At 42.6% G+C, this 12,130-nt stretch overlaps 1 protein-coding gene across 1 annotated transcript in view; it reads left to right on the top strand.

Annotated features, from left to right (window-relative positions):
- gemin5 (gem (nuclear organelle) associated protein 5) overlaps positions 1 to 12,130 on the top strand; it is a 41,313-nt gene that overhangs the window by 3,862 nt on the left and 25,321 nt on the right. Inside the window, exons 6-12 of the mRNA XM_062537241.1 lie at positions 1,783 to 1,915; positions 4,551 to 4,713; positions 6,020 to 6,232; positions 6,965 to 7,050; positions 7,588 to 7,670; positions 11,014 to 11,147; positions 11,552 to 11,625. Of these exons, the coding sequence (XP_062393225.1) occupies positions 1,783 to 1,915; positions 4,551 to 4,713; positions 6,020 to 6,232; positions 6,965 to 7,050; positions 7,588 to 7,670; positions 11,014 to 11,147; positions 11,552 to 11,625 (886 nt within the window). The remainder of the gene's footprint in view (positions 1 to 1,782; positions 1,916 to 4,550; positions 4,714 to 6,019; positions 6,233 to 6,964; positions 7,051 to 7,587; positions 7,671 to 11,013; positions 11,148 to 11,551; positions 11,626 to 12,130) is intronic.

A 12,130-nucleotide genomic window follows, 5' to 3' on the forward strand; every position in this document is an offset into this window, starting at 1 on the left:
TGTGTGTGTGTGTGTGTGTGTGTGTGTGTGTGTGTGTGTGTGTGTGTGTGTGTGTGTGTCTGTCGTTAGAGGGTCTCCTCTTGCTGAGACCACTCATCTGAATGTGTTTATAGTTTTATAGTTACTAGTTTTCTAGACTCTGGCCATTAGGATGTCGAAGGCTTTATAATGAGCTCTTCTAATTTGAACTTGGAACAGCGATTCCCTAACATTCATTGATTGATTGGTCAGAAATGCAGAGAGCAGAGTCCACTCTTAAACATTTTTCTAAAATGTACTGGTGTGTTTTTGATAAGTTTGATTGAGTCGATTGATCATTGAAGCTGCAGTTTTTTAAACCACCAGCAGAGGCTGCTGTGCTACTACACTGATTCCAAAAGAGCCATGTTGTGAAGACTGAATCGGTAGAATTTAGTAAGACCAACGATTTTGCCACAGTCATTGGCACAGGTTGTTTGAACACAGCATATAGTAGAATTACATTGCATAGAGTAGATTGTGCAAGATGCCTTCAACATGATGATCAAAGGCATGTTATGCAAGTTTTAATTGCAACCTTAAAGGTATACTATGCAACGTTTTTCAGTTAATCAATTCGTTCCATACTGTTATATATGATTAAATGGGTCATTACCGGTCGAACGGTGTCTTTTTTGGCGGCTCTAGTGGTCTGTAGCGGTAAAACCACACTTGCAACTTCAGGAGACACCGGGCACGCACCCATGCTCTACTCCAGGAAGTGTCATGTAAAGTCTCATGAAAAGGCACGGCAGACTGACCGATTGAGGAGTTTTGTCAAATATACACGCTAAAGCTGTAGGGGAAGCTCTGCAGAGAAATATGCAAGCATAAAACGAGCGAAAATGAAAAGTGAAAGCGAAACCGGCCATGAAATCGCCAATCCTGCATAGTATACCTTTAACATAGTAATACGTTTCCTTTGACCTAATGATATCAGTTTCAGTTCAAGTCCTTTTGATGGTAGACTAACTTGTATTAGGGATAATGGCACCCCTTCTCAAACGTAGCTTATCCCATGTACAGAGAACCACTCTTGCAACTTCACCCTCCCCCCAAAGCGCAGAGTCAAATGACTTAACACTAATTGAGCAGGAGCAGTAGCCTGCTATCCCCTTGTCAACATGGCTGTTCTCAGGTAATTTGCAGGCTTATAAACAAGTACTGAATGTTGTCCAGTGGGAAGGGTGCACGCCATGAGCCATGAGGATGTCAATAAGAAGTCTCTAACTGAGCTTGACTCCCAGAAAGTATGTGCAGTCGTGCACTACTTTAGTTCAGAATCTAACCTTTGGGGGACGCTGTGGCGCAACTGGCTGGCTTCCGCAACCAGCGCCATAGTCATAGCTGAAAGTATTGGCACCCATGCTAAAGTGGACTAAAAGAGGAATATAAAATCATCTTTTGGAATTTGATCTTAATGCCTGAAGTAATGAAATGAGAAGATATCCAACCATTAAGGACACCAATTTTCTTTGTGAATTAATAATGTATTATGAATAAATGCATGTTCTTCCCTAAATACTGGGGTCATAAGTATTTGGCACCCTATGTAACCCTATTGGAATTAAACACATACTGTAGGAGCTGGCAGATTTTTAGTGTGTGTGCGTGTGCGTGTGCGTGTGCGTGTGCGTGTGCGTGTGCGTGTGCGTGTGCGTGTGCGTGTGTGCGTGTGTACGTATTTGAGTATATAAGAATGTGATCTATTAGTCTAATCAATTGAGATCTCCCCTCTCTGTCACTTGTCCTTCACCCTAATAGCCGTCATGACCTTGAAGCTGCCCTTCCTGAAGAGGCGGGGAGCGACGGTGGACCCTGGCGTGAAGGAGAGGATCTGGCTCACCGTCCACTGGCCCAAGGGCATGCCCACACATGTGGTGTCCAGTTGCTTTGGGTAGGACACACGCACGCACCCGCAGGCACACACACACACACACAGAGACACAGACCTACCTCAGCAGCAAGATCACTCAGGCATCCCACATGATTGATCCTGTGAGGGAAATTCGGTCTGCGTTTATCCCAATTTGTAAATTAGTGAACACACTGCATGCAGTGAATACACAGTGAGGTGAAGCACACACTAACCCAGAGCAGTGAGCTGCCTGCCCAAACAGCGGCGTTCATGGTTACAGTAGGTGCCTTGCTCAAGGGCACTTAATCCGTGGACTGGTCGGGGATCGAACCGGCAACCCTCCGGTTACAAGCTCGAAGCCCTAGCCAGTAGGCCACGGCTGCCCCAAGCTGTGTCATTGATTCAAAATGACCTCTGTGACCTACTTCATGAGCCTGTATAAAAATGCTTTGGGTTGCTCAACATTCTGCAGCAGACTGTACTTTGGCTCATGGCACATCAGTGGAAAACCACTTAAGAGTGTAGCATGTACAGTTCTCCCCAGACAAGCTGAGAGCTTGATGCTAAACAGGAGTTTCTTTACGCGATGGATCAGCAGTTTAAACGAGGACACACACACACACACACACACACACACACACACACACACACACAAAACAAACAAGGATGGCATCAAAGTAAAAGAGAAACCAACTCTAGTTTTATGTTTTATATATCCACTGATAATGTTTTTGTCTTTGAATGTGAAAGCGTCTACATGTTTGAGAGCCATGTTATCAGTTCCTTTACACGACGGACCAGCAGTTTAGTTTAAATGAGGACACACACAGTCACACACACACACACACACACACACACACACACACAAAGATGGGGTCAAAGTAAAAGAGAAACTAACTCATTGATGCGTTCAAAATTACCTTGTTAACCTACTTCTTGAGCCATGGGGACTAGTAGTTTAAATGAGGACACACACACACACACACACACACACAAACAAAGACGGGGTCAAAGTAAGAGAGAAACCAACTCTAGTTTTATCTGCCCACTGATAATGCGTGATGAAAGCGTCTACATGTTTGAGAGCTACACATGCTTTATGTCCAGTAGGGGATATTCCAATCCGTAAACTACATATCCATCACATCTGTATAAGTATATATATTCTTCTGATCCCGTGAGGGAAATTCGGTCTCTGCATTTATCCCAATCCGTGAATTAGTGAAATACACACAGCACACAGTGAGGTGAAGTACACACTAACCCGGAGCAGTGAGCTGCCTGCTCAACAGCGGCGCTCGGGGAGTAGTGAGGGGTTAGGTACTTCAGCCCGTGGATGTGGGCGTAGGAGAGCAGTGCTCAACCATTCCCCACGCCCAGATTTTTCCTACTGGTCAGGGATGGCACCGGCAACCCTTCGGTTACAGCTCAAAGCCCTAACCAGTAGGCTGCCCCCACACCTGTGCATGGAGAGCCACGGAACACAGAAACATCAGCTCAGGAGTCTCTGGCTAGAATTAGGATGACGCAGATTCTAAGTCGACATTAGCTCTCCAGTGGAAAAAAACAAAACACAGCGTTATTACCCCTGGTCAGAGTCAAATGTCATTTTTGTTTATGCTGGTTTCCTGTTATCGTTCACTAGAACCCATTAGAACAATAGCAGGAAATCTCCATGTTATACTAGCCTTTTTAGACGAAAGCGAAAGAGCGTGAAAAACATTTCAGAGAAAGAGAAGAAATGAGCGGGCCAGAGGAGATGGTCGGTCTGTCTTGAAACCATTTTGAAGCTAAATATCCTCCACACGCCACCTCTGACCGCCAAATGCACCAACAGCAGACAGAAAGGCATTCAAAGTCCCTCTGTACTTTACATTACAAAATAACCAGTAAAATATATATATAAAAGCCTCAATCAGAGGCTATTTGTTTATTTCATATTACTTCTGGAATAATCATGGTAATGTCCTACATACTTAAATTCAACAAAATATCAACTGACTGACTTTTCACACATTTGAAGGACTTCACACATTTCAAGGACCATGATCCAGATAACCCCTGTAGCTTTATTGTGCTTATTCTCTTGACCAACAATGTACAAAGACATTCTGTTTATTGATTGTTTTTTTTTATAGCAAATGTCCTTTCAATAACATCATAAAAACAATCAACCAATCAACCAGTCAGTCAGTCAATCAGTCAATCAATCAGAATCCAGAGAAATCAGATCAGATCATTGCATTCAAATTTGCAAACCTAGGCGAACGTTTGCAAACAGTTTTCCATTAGGCTTTTTGTTGGTGAGAATGTTTGCAAAACAAATGCAAACAGTCTCAGGGCGTACAGTAGTTCTCCGCGAACATATATATTATAGAGGAACTGGGCGTGAGTTTGACAAAGGCAAAATGGAATGTTAGCACTAAATCGTTCAAATCTGTTCAAAGAAGACAAATTCACCACAAATGTTCTCCACTGTTTGCCAAATTTGAATGCAATTGACATCTGATCTGATCTCCAGAAGTGACATGACGTACAGTATTATCTAATTGTACTGAATGCAATGTTGATTAGTGTATGTACAGGGTGCTTCAGTATTGTTCACAATCCTGTGTCTGTGTGTGTGTGTGTGTGTGTGTCTGTGTGTGTGTGTGTATCAATGGTTTGCATGCAGAGGGGAGGTGGTGTTGTGGGACCTCACCAAATCAGACAAGCAGAGGTGGACTCTGCTGGGCTCGTCAGCAGACGGTCAGAACCACAGCCGGATCGTGTTCAACCTGTCCTCCGCCGTGGTGGACGACACCGAGTTCCTGATCAGCACCTCCATGGACAGAGAGGTGAGGCTGTCTGCATATCCCACAATGCACTCTGCCTGCTGGCGGTGTCCTTCTTTGAGTGTGTTGAGATGAACCAAATGCTTGTGTAGTGTGAAGGATAATGGATGTGTGTGTGATGTGAAGGATAATGGATGTGTGTGTGGTGGTTAATGGATGTGTGGTGTGTGGTGTGAAGGATAATGGATGTGTGTGTGGTGGATAATGGACGTGTGGTGTGTGGTGTGAAGGATAATGGATGTGTGTGGTGTGAAGGATAGTGGATGTGTGTGTGGTGTGAAGGATGGTGGATGTGTGTGTGGTGTGAAGGATAATGGACGTGTGTGGTGTGAAGGATAGTGGATGTGTGTGGTGTGAGGGGTAATAGAAGTGATTTTACCCAAACTCTGTGCAGACTTAATTCAATAGCTTATCTTAGATTAAAGTATTTTAGATTGCTCAATGCATTTCTAGCTTTAAAGCCTGAATTAGAAATGGTTTAAATGTTAGTTTTAGATAACTGTAGGCTTGTTTATTATTAACCTTTCTTTGAGTATTATTCAAATGTCCCAAGGCTTGGAAAGTCACCTGCCCACACAATGTTACCCAGACCCCTTATAGGGTGAATTTAGTCAGATCTTATGAATCAATGTTTCCCCTGTATAATAGGCTAACATTATATTATATGAATTGATTGATTTTCATGCATTTCTAACCGCCTTTTCCATTAATGTGGCCTAAATTACCAAAGCATTGTGTGTAAAATAAGATATCAGAGACACCAAAAATATATCAAGGACTAGTGTCATGCAGATGGTAGCAAAATCATGTAGAACTTATAAACCTGCAATTGTTTGGGTTATAATGTATATTTTTCTGTTGGGATGTGCGCTTCCTTGTAGTTAAAGCGTTGGAGCCTGTATTTGTAATGTATGTGTGTGTGTTTGGTTGGATCCTGTATTTGTAATGTACAGTATGTGTGTATGTGTGTTTGGATGTGTGTAGATAAATGTTGGAGCCTGTATTTGTAATGTAGGTTTGGATGTGTGTTTGGATGTGTGTAGATAAATGTTGGAGCCTGTATTTGTAATGTAGGTTTGTATGTGTGTTTGGATGTGTGTAGATAAATGTTGGAGCCTGTATTTGTGATGTATGTGTGTTTGGATGTGTGTAGATAAAGTGTTAGAGCCTGTATTTGTAATGTATGTGTGTATGTGTGTATGTGTGTATGTGTGTTTGGATGTGTGTAGATAAAGTGTTGGAGCCTGTATTTGTAATGTATGTGTGTATGTGTGTATGTATGTGTGTATGTGTGTTTGGATGTGTGTAGATAAAGTGCTGGAGCTTGTCGACGCTGGAGTGCTGCTGGTCCCTGCCCACACTGGGGGGGTTTGTGTACGCGCTCAGCTTCTCCCCCGTGGCCTCGGGCCTGCTGGCTGTGGGGGTCGGGGACAACATGGTCCGCATGTGGAACACCCTCTCTCTGAACAACAAGTACGACACACGCCTCTTCTGGCAGGGCATCAGGTCCAAAGTCACCGCGGTGAGTGCACAAGCAAACTAATTTCCTTTTCTTCCTCTCTTTCTTTCTCTCTCTCTCTCTCTCTCTCTCTCTCTCTCTCTCTCTCTCCTCAGCCACTCTCTCCTTCTCTCTCTCTCTCTCCCTCTGCCACTCTCTCTCCCTCTCTCAGTCTTTGAATAAAAGGAAGCGGTATTGTTTAAAGAAGATCGTAACAAAGATTCATACAACAAAGATTGGGTCACAAGGAAGGCTATTTAAGATAAGAAGTATGGAGTCTTTTCCTTTCCTTTCAAGTTTTCTTCCTCTCTTCCTGTTCTTCTTTTTATGGAACATTTGAGGGCAGGTTCGCGAGCTCTGAAGGTTTTCACTCGTACCTTACTGTACAGTACAGTAGGTGTCTATAACAATGTCTTTATTGCGTAGTCGTAGTGCGCGCGTTTGTGTGTGTGCGTGTGCGTGTGCGTGTGCGTGTGCGTGTGCGTGCGCGCGTGCGTAGTGCAGTAAAGCAGTTTGTTGCATCACGAGCATGATTCGAGGCTCCGAGACTTTCTGTTTGTCATTGCGGCGGCCCGCCAGCCCAAACTTGCAAGGGCACTTTTTCCGCTCACAGGCGCCAGGTGGAAGCGACACAGCCGCCATTCAACCCGAAAAAAGACATATAACCATTCCAATGACTCCGAGGTTAAGATAAATTAAGCTAAAAAACTGCATAGTGCCCCTTTAAGCCTCTCTCTCTCTCCATTCTCTGTGCAGCTTGCCTGGCATCCCTCTAAGGAGTCTCATCTGGCCTTTGGAACAGACGATGGAAAAGTGGGTGTTTACGACGTTTTCTCAAACAAGTAAGCTGAAGCGCTGGGGTTTGCTTATTGCTGTTGAGGTTACTCCTGCAGCTTTATTCACAACACCGGGAGAATGTTGCTCTCATGAAATGTCAAAGTAACAAGCCCACTCGTTTGTGAGTGAAGCCAGTTGTGAACCCCTAACGTACACTCAAGATACTTCCCCCACAATGATCCACCCATTTCCATAGAGAGAGAGACAGAAAAATGGAGGGAGCTGTTTTCTCATAGCACATACTGTATGCATGGTTAAACTAGTGTAACATGTCAGTGAATGAGAAACCTGTATAATTATACCACACTGTGACATTAAAACTGTTGATAAACATTAGAAATAAATTGAATCGGCTTTATTGTATCATAGTCATCACATGTGGTAAATGTTTGGAGAATTGTCTCATGTTTACTGTGCGTGTGACTGTGACTGTGAGTGCGTGCGTGCGTGCGTGCGTGCGTGCGTGCGTGCGTGCGTGCGTGCGTTTGTGTAAGCGTGAGTGTGTGTTTGTGTGTGTAATCATTCTCCTTTCTTATCATTAGACCACCCCAGAGCTCAAGCACGTACCACAAGAAGACCGTGTACACGCTGGCATGGGGCCCTCCCATCCCTCCGCTCAGTTTCGGTAAGCGATTGGTCATGTCTTAAATGTTTACATTGAATTAAACATTACATTACAAAGATTTAATATTTTGCTGCCCATTCCACTGTGAATTTAGTTTTATTGATTACAGTTTTAACTAGAGAATGTAATTCCAGGGAAATTACGAGTGCATGAAAATGCAAAAATGTATAGATACAGTAGATAATGTAGATATAGTTACTAAGGTGTAGCTAGGGTAAACATGGTGGTTGCATAGTTTAAAGAAAGCTGATAGTGTGAAGGTAGACAGTTTAAAGCTTAAACATTACAGTTCTAACTGAACTAATGATTTCTAGCAGTTATGCTAAAAATGCTAACTACGCTAGCAATGCTAACCAGGTTGATTAGCTAACTTAGCTAATCATTTCTAACAGTTATGCTAAAAATGCTAACTATGCTAACAATGCTAACAAGGTTGATTAGCTAACTTAGCTAATCATTTCTAACAGTTATGTTAAAAATGCTAACTATGCTAACAATGCTAATTATGCTAACCAGGTTGATTAGCTAACTTAGCAATCATTTCTAGCAGTTATGCTAAAAATGCTAACAGTGCTAACCATGCTAACTAGCTAACTTGCTAGTGAGGACTTTTATTTTGAAACATTTGTTGATAGGGTATCTATGGTGGCCACTATCAGGAATAAAGAAGTTACTGTAGTAAAATCATGTTGGTTGCTATGGAAACTGTCATAAACGCTTCATTTTAATGGTTGCTATGTTGGTTGCTAGGTACATGGAGGTTTCATGTAGTTGACTGGAGGCATAGTTGATGATAACTGACAGTTGGAATGGTTGAACAGTTAAATAGTTGAGTAGTTTCAATGGTTAAATGATTTAATAGTGCATTATTGCAGTGAGGACTTTTATTTTGAAACAGGTGTGGACAGAGGAAACAGTTTAACAGGATATGTGTAGTCTTCAGAGAGATTGTATGCTTAAAGCCTGAGAGAGAGAGAGCTGCTGCAGGTGGGGCTGGCCACCTGGCATAAGATTCTAATTGCCCTATTATGATGTCATAATCCAATGTTAAAGGGATAGTTCGGATTTTAAGACACGAAGTTGTATGGGTTCCCTGTCAGCAACGTAGTGCATCAGCACTGACTTACCCCCGACAGCGTCCTGTGAGCCGAGATCCAGCCGGTTTTTGATCGTTTTTGATGCCGGACTATTTTCTTCAGCAAGTTTCTGGGGTCACGAAAGTAAAGTGTTTTTCTTCTCAAAACCATATGCGTTCAACAGAGGGATATATTTGCACCACAAAAACGTTGTCCAGCTGTCAGTAGCGCGCAGTGATAGGAATCGCGAAAAATAAGTAAGTGATAACGAGGTTTGAATTTTTCCTGGACAACGTTTTTGTGGTGCAAATATATCACTCTGTTGAACGCATATGGTTTTGAGAAGAAAAACACTTTACTTTCGTGACCCCAGAAACTTCCCGGACTACTTTCTTCAGCATCAAAAACGATCTAAAACCGGCTGGATCTCGGCTCACAGGACGCTGTCGGGGGTAAGTCAGTGCTGATGCACTACGTTGCTGACAGGGAACCCATACAACTTCGTGTCTTAAAATCCGAACTATCCCTTTAAGTCTATGGGAGAAAAAATGTTTTAAAAAATTAATATAAATTCAACGATAATTTTTTCAAAGTTGAAAAATACATAGCTGAAGTCACCTAAGTAAGACCTACGCAGCGCAGTTTGAATGAAGTTTCTACGTTAAACGGTTGAAGCTGAATTGCACGCACAAAAAGCGTTAGAAGAATAATGACCTATAAGAATAAATCGGATAACAGTAGAGTGCATTTTCATGCACTCTAATGATACATTTTGGTCCATTATCACTTGGTAGATCTACAATAGGCTCTATGCACATCATCCACTTATACTGACAGATCAACTTCCTGTTTACACTGTACACAGTAGGCTATGATAGGAAATTACAGATTATTGGTCTGTTTTGATGTACCATAAATCCTCAAATTGTGTCCGAGGTCTTTTTTTCACTTAGGCTGCACAAAGCACAGACCTGTATTTGGGGCAGGCTTGTAATGGAGGCAGGCCTGTATTTCTTATTAGGTTTCTGTTGTTGAATTTTATTCTTAGAAATAAAGTAAATGGCTACTCTTAAAGTGGCCAGCTGTTCAACACTTCTCTTGCTGGAATACCGGTAGACTATCAAAAGCAGAAGATTTTCGGTTTGTTTTGGGATTTAATTTACTTTTGGAATGTATGATTATATTGCTAAATGTTGGGACTGAAATCTGGGGGGTATTTGATGGTACACTATTAAGTTTCATGTAGTTGAAAGAGTGTAGTGATTTCCACCCATTGTTTGTTGCAAGACACGGCAGCCGCTTTCATTTATTCACTGAACATGCACTGTGCTCTAATGGAAACCTTATTGCCTAGCCAAGTAGGCCCTAGCATTAATTGAGTTATTTTGCTCTATTATGCATTATTAAATGTGTTGACTGGAATGCCTTGTGGCATTAATTGTGTTTAAATGTACTGCTTCAGCCTCTGGCAAGCTCAGAAGGGGGCAGCAAACGACCAGTAGCTCGAGAGCAACGTGTGGGAGACCCATGGTGTAGGACAACGACTTTTCATTGGCAACAGTATTAAGCCAACCAACAATATCAACTATTAAGAAGAGCTGTTTTAATTAATTGAGTTAAATTGAAACCATGTCTTGTAGTGCTCATGGACCTACAGTACTGGTAGGCAATCATTACCCTGGCTTGTATTTAGGGGCCCTCCTTTATTTGTCCGAATTGACCACACCCCCGGCTATTATCCGAGGTCTGGCTAAATAGAATCCCTACCATAATTTAAGAATTTACTGTAGTATTGCTAGTCTAACAAAATAATTCAAGTTATCTAACCAGGTAAGTCAAATCAGTTGCTTGGTTAAGATGTAACATGTTAACGTTAGCTACTTGCCCTCATTGTTGTCAAAGGGAAAATCCGGCGATATTTCACATACGGTAGATCTCCGTTTCCTGAGGTCACAGAGTACTGTCGGTGCGAAAAACTATAGCGCTACCTTCTGGGGGCATGAACATGGGGGCTCAGGAACATGTCATGTACATTTTAAATCCTTTTCCTGTTTGCTGAAGGGATTGGCATTGAACATTTTTGTGAGTTGGTCTACATTACTGTTAGATGAGGTAGGTCTTAAGAGCGATATCTGTCAATGTATTGATGTAACCAGGAAGTTGATCTGACGGTATGAGCGATTCCGGAATGACGTGCAATAGAACGCATGCGTCTCCCATAGAAGTGGTGTGCACTGTGTGTCTCCTGATGACAAAATGTCTTCCAGGTGGTGGCGATAAGCCCTCTTTCAGCCTGTACAGCTGTGGAGGAGAGGGGATCATACTCCAACACGACCCCTGGAAGTTCTCAGAAGACGCCTCCAACATCGACAAGCTCATCTGCGACACCAACCACATCACGGTGAGGCTACAGTAGAGCTACAGGAGACTAATCAGGCAGCAAGGGTTACTGAAGCCCATCTGATGGCAAAGCAACCAAAATAACATTTTTTTGATAATTAGTGTTCAGTATTTAGAGTATTTAATGAGAGATAGTGTCATATGGCTATGTTTATGTGCTTGACTGACTATACACAGCATTTTTCTTTGCCCCAATATTTCTGTCTCTCTATCTTTCTATCTCTCCGTCTTCCGTGTGTGTGTGTGTGTGTGTGTGTGTGTGTGTGTGTGTGTGTGTGTGTGTGTGTGTGTGTGTGTGTGTGTGTGTGTGTGTGTGTGTGTGTGTGTGTGTGTGTGTGTGTGTGTGTGTGTGTGTGTGTGTGTGTGTGTGTGTCTGTGTGTGTGTGTGTCTGTGTGTTTTAACAGCACAAGCTCTCACCTCATACTGATTTCAGCTGGAAACCAGATGGAAAAGTATTGGCCATTGGGAATGAAGATGGGTAAGTCCCTCGTCAGTAACATGCCAAACCATGTCAGTGTGGTTTGGCAATCTCGCTGTGCAACTGCAAAACAAGCTCAGTATTGCCATGCTTTTAGAAATGTTGTTTTTTAAGCAACAATAATGAGTGTGCATTATCTTTTTACATGTATTTTTTCCTGATAATCGTAATGATGGTTTTTACCATAATTGAGAAGCCCTTGAAGCACCCCCAAGGCATACTGCTTCCACCTCCATGCTTGACGATGGGGATGGTGTTCTTGGGGTCATAGTCAGAATTCCTCTTCCTCCAAACACTCTCATCTGACCACATCACTACTTCTCTGAATCATTCAGGTGTTCATTGGCAAATTTCAGACAGGCCTACATGTGCCTTCTCCAGCGGGGGACCTTTGACACGGCATGATTTTAATCTAAATGGTTTTCTTGGTGACTGTGGTCACCTGAAGCCTGAAGATAATAAAACAAGCTCCTTCCGTGTAATTCTGGGCTGATCAAAGCAGTAG

This window comes from Sardina pilchardus, chromosome 5 (assembly GCF_963854185.1).
Source record: "Sardina pilchardus chromosome 5, fSarPil1.1, whole genome shotgun sequence".
NCBI lineage: Eukaryota > Metazoa > Chordata > Actinopteri > Clupeiformes > Clupeidae > Sardina > Sardina pilchardus.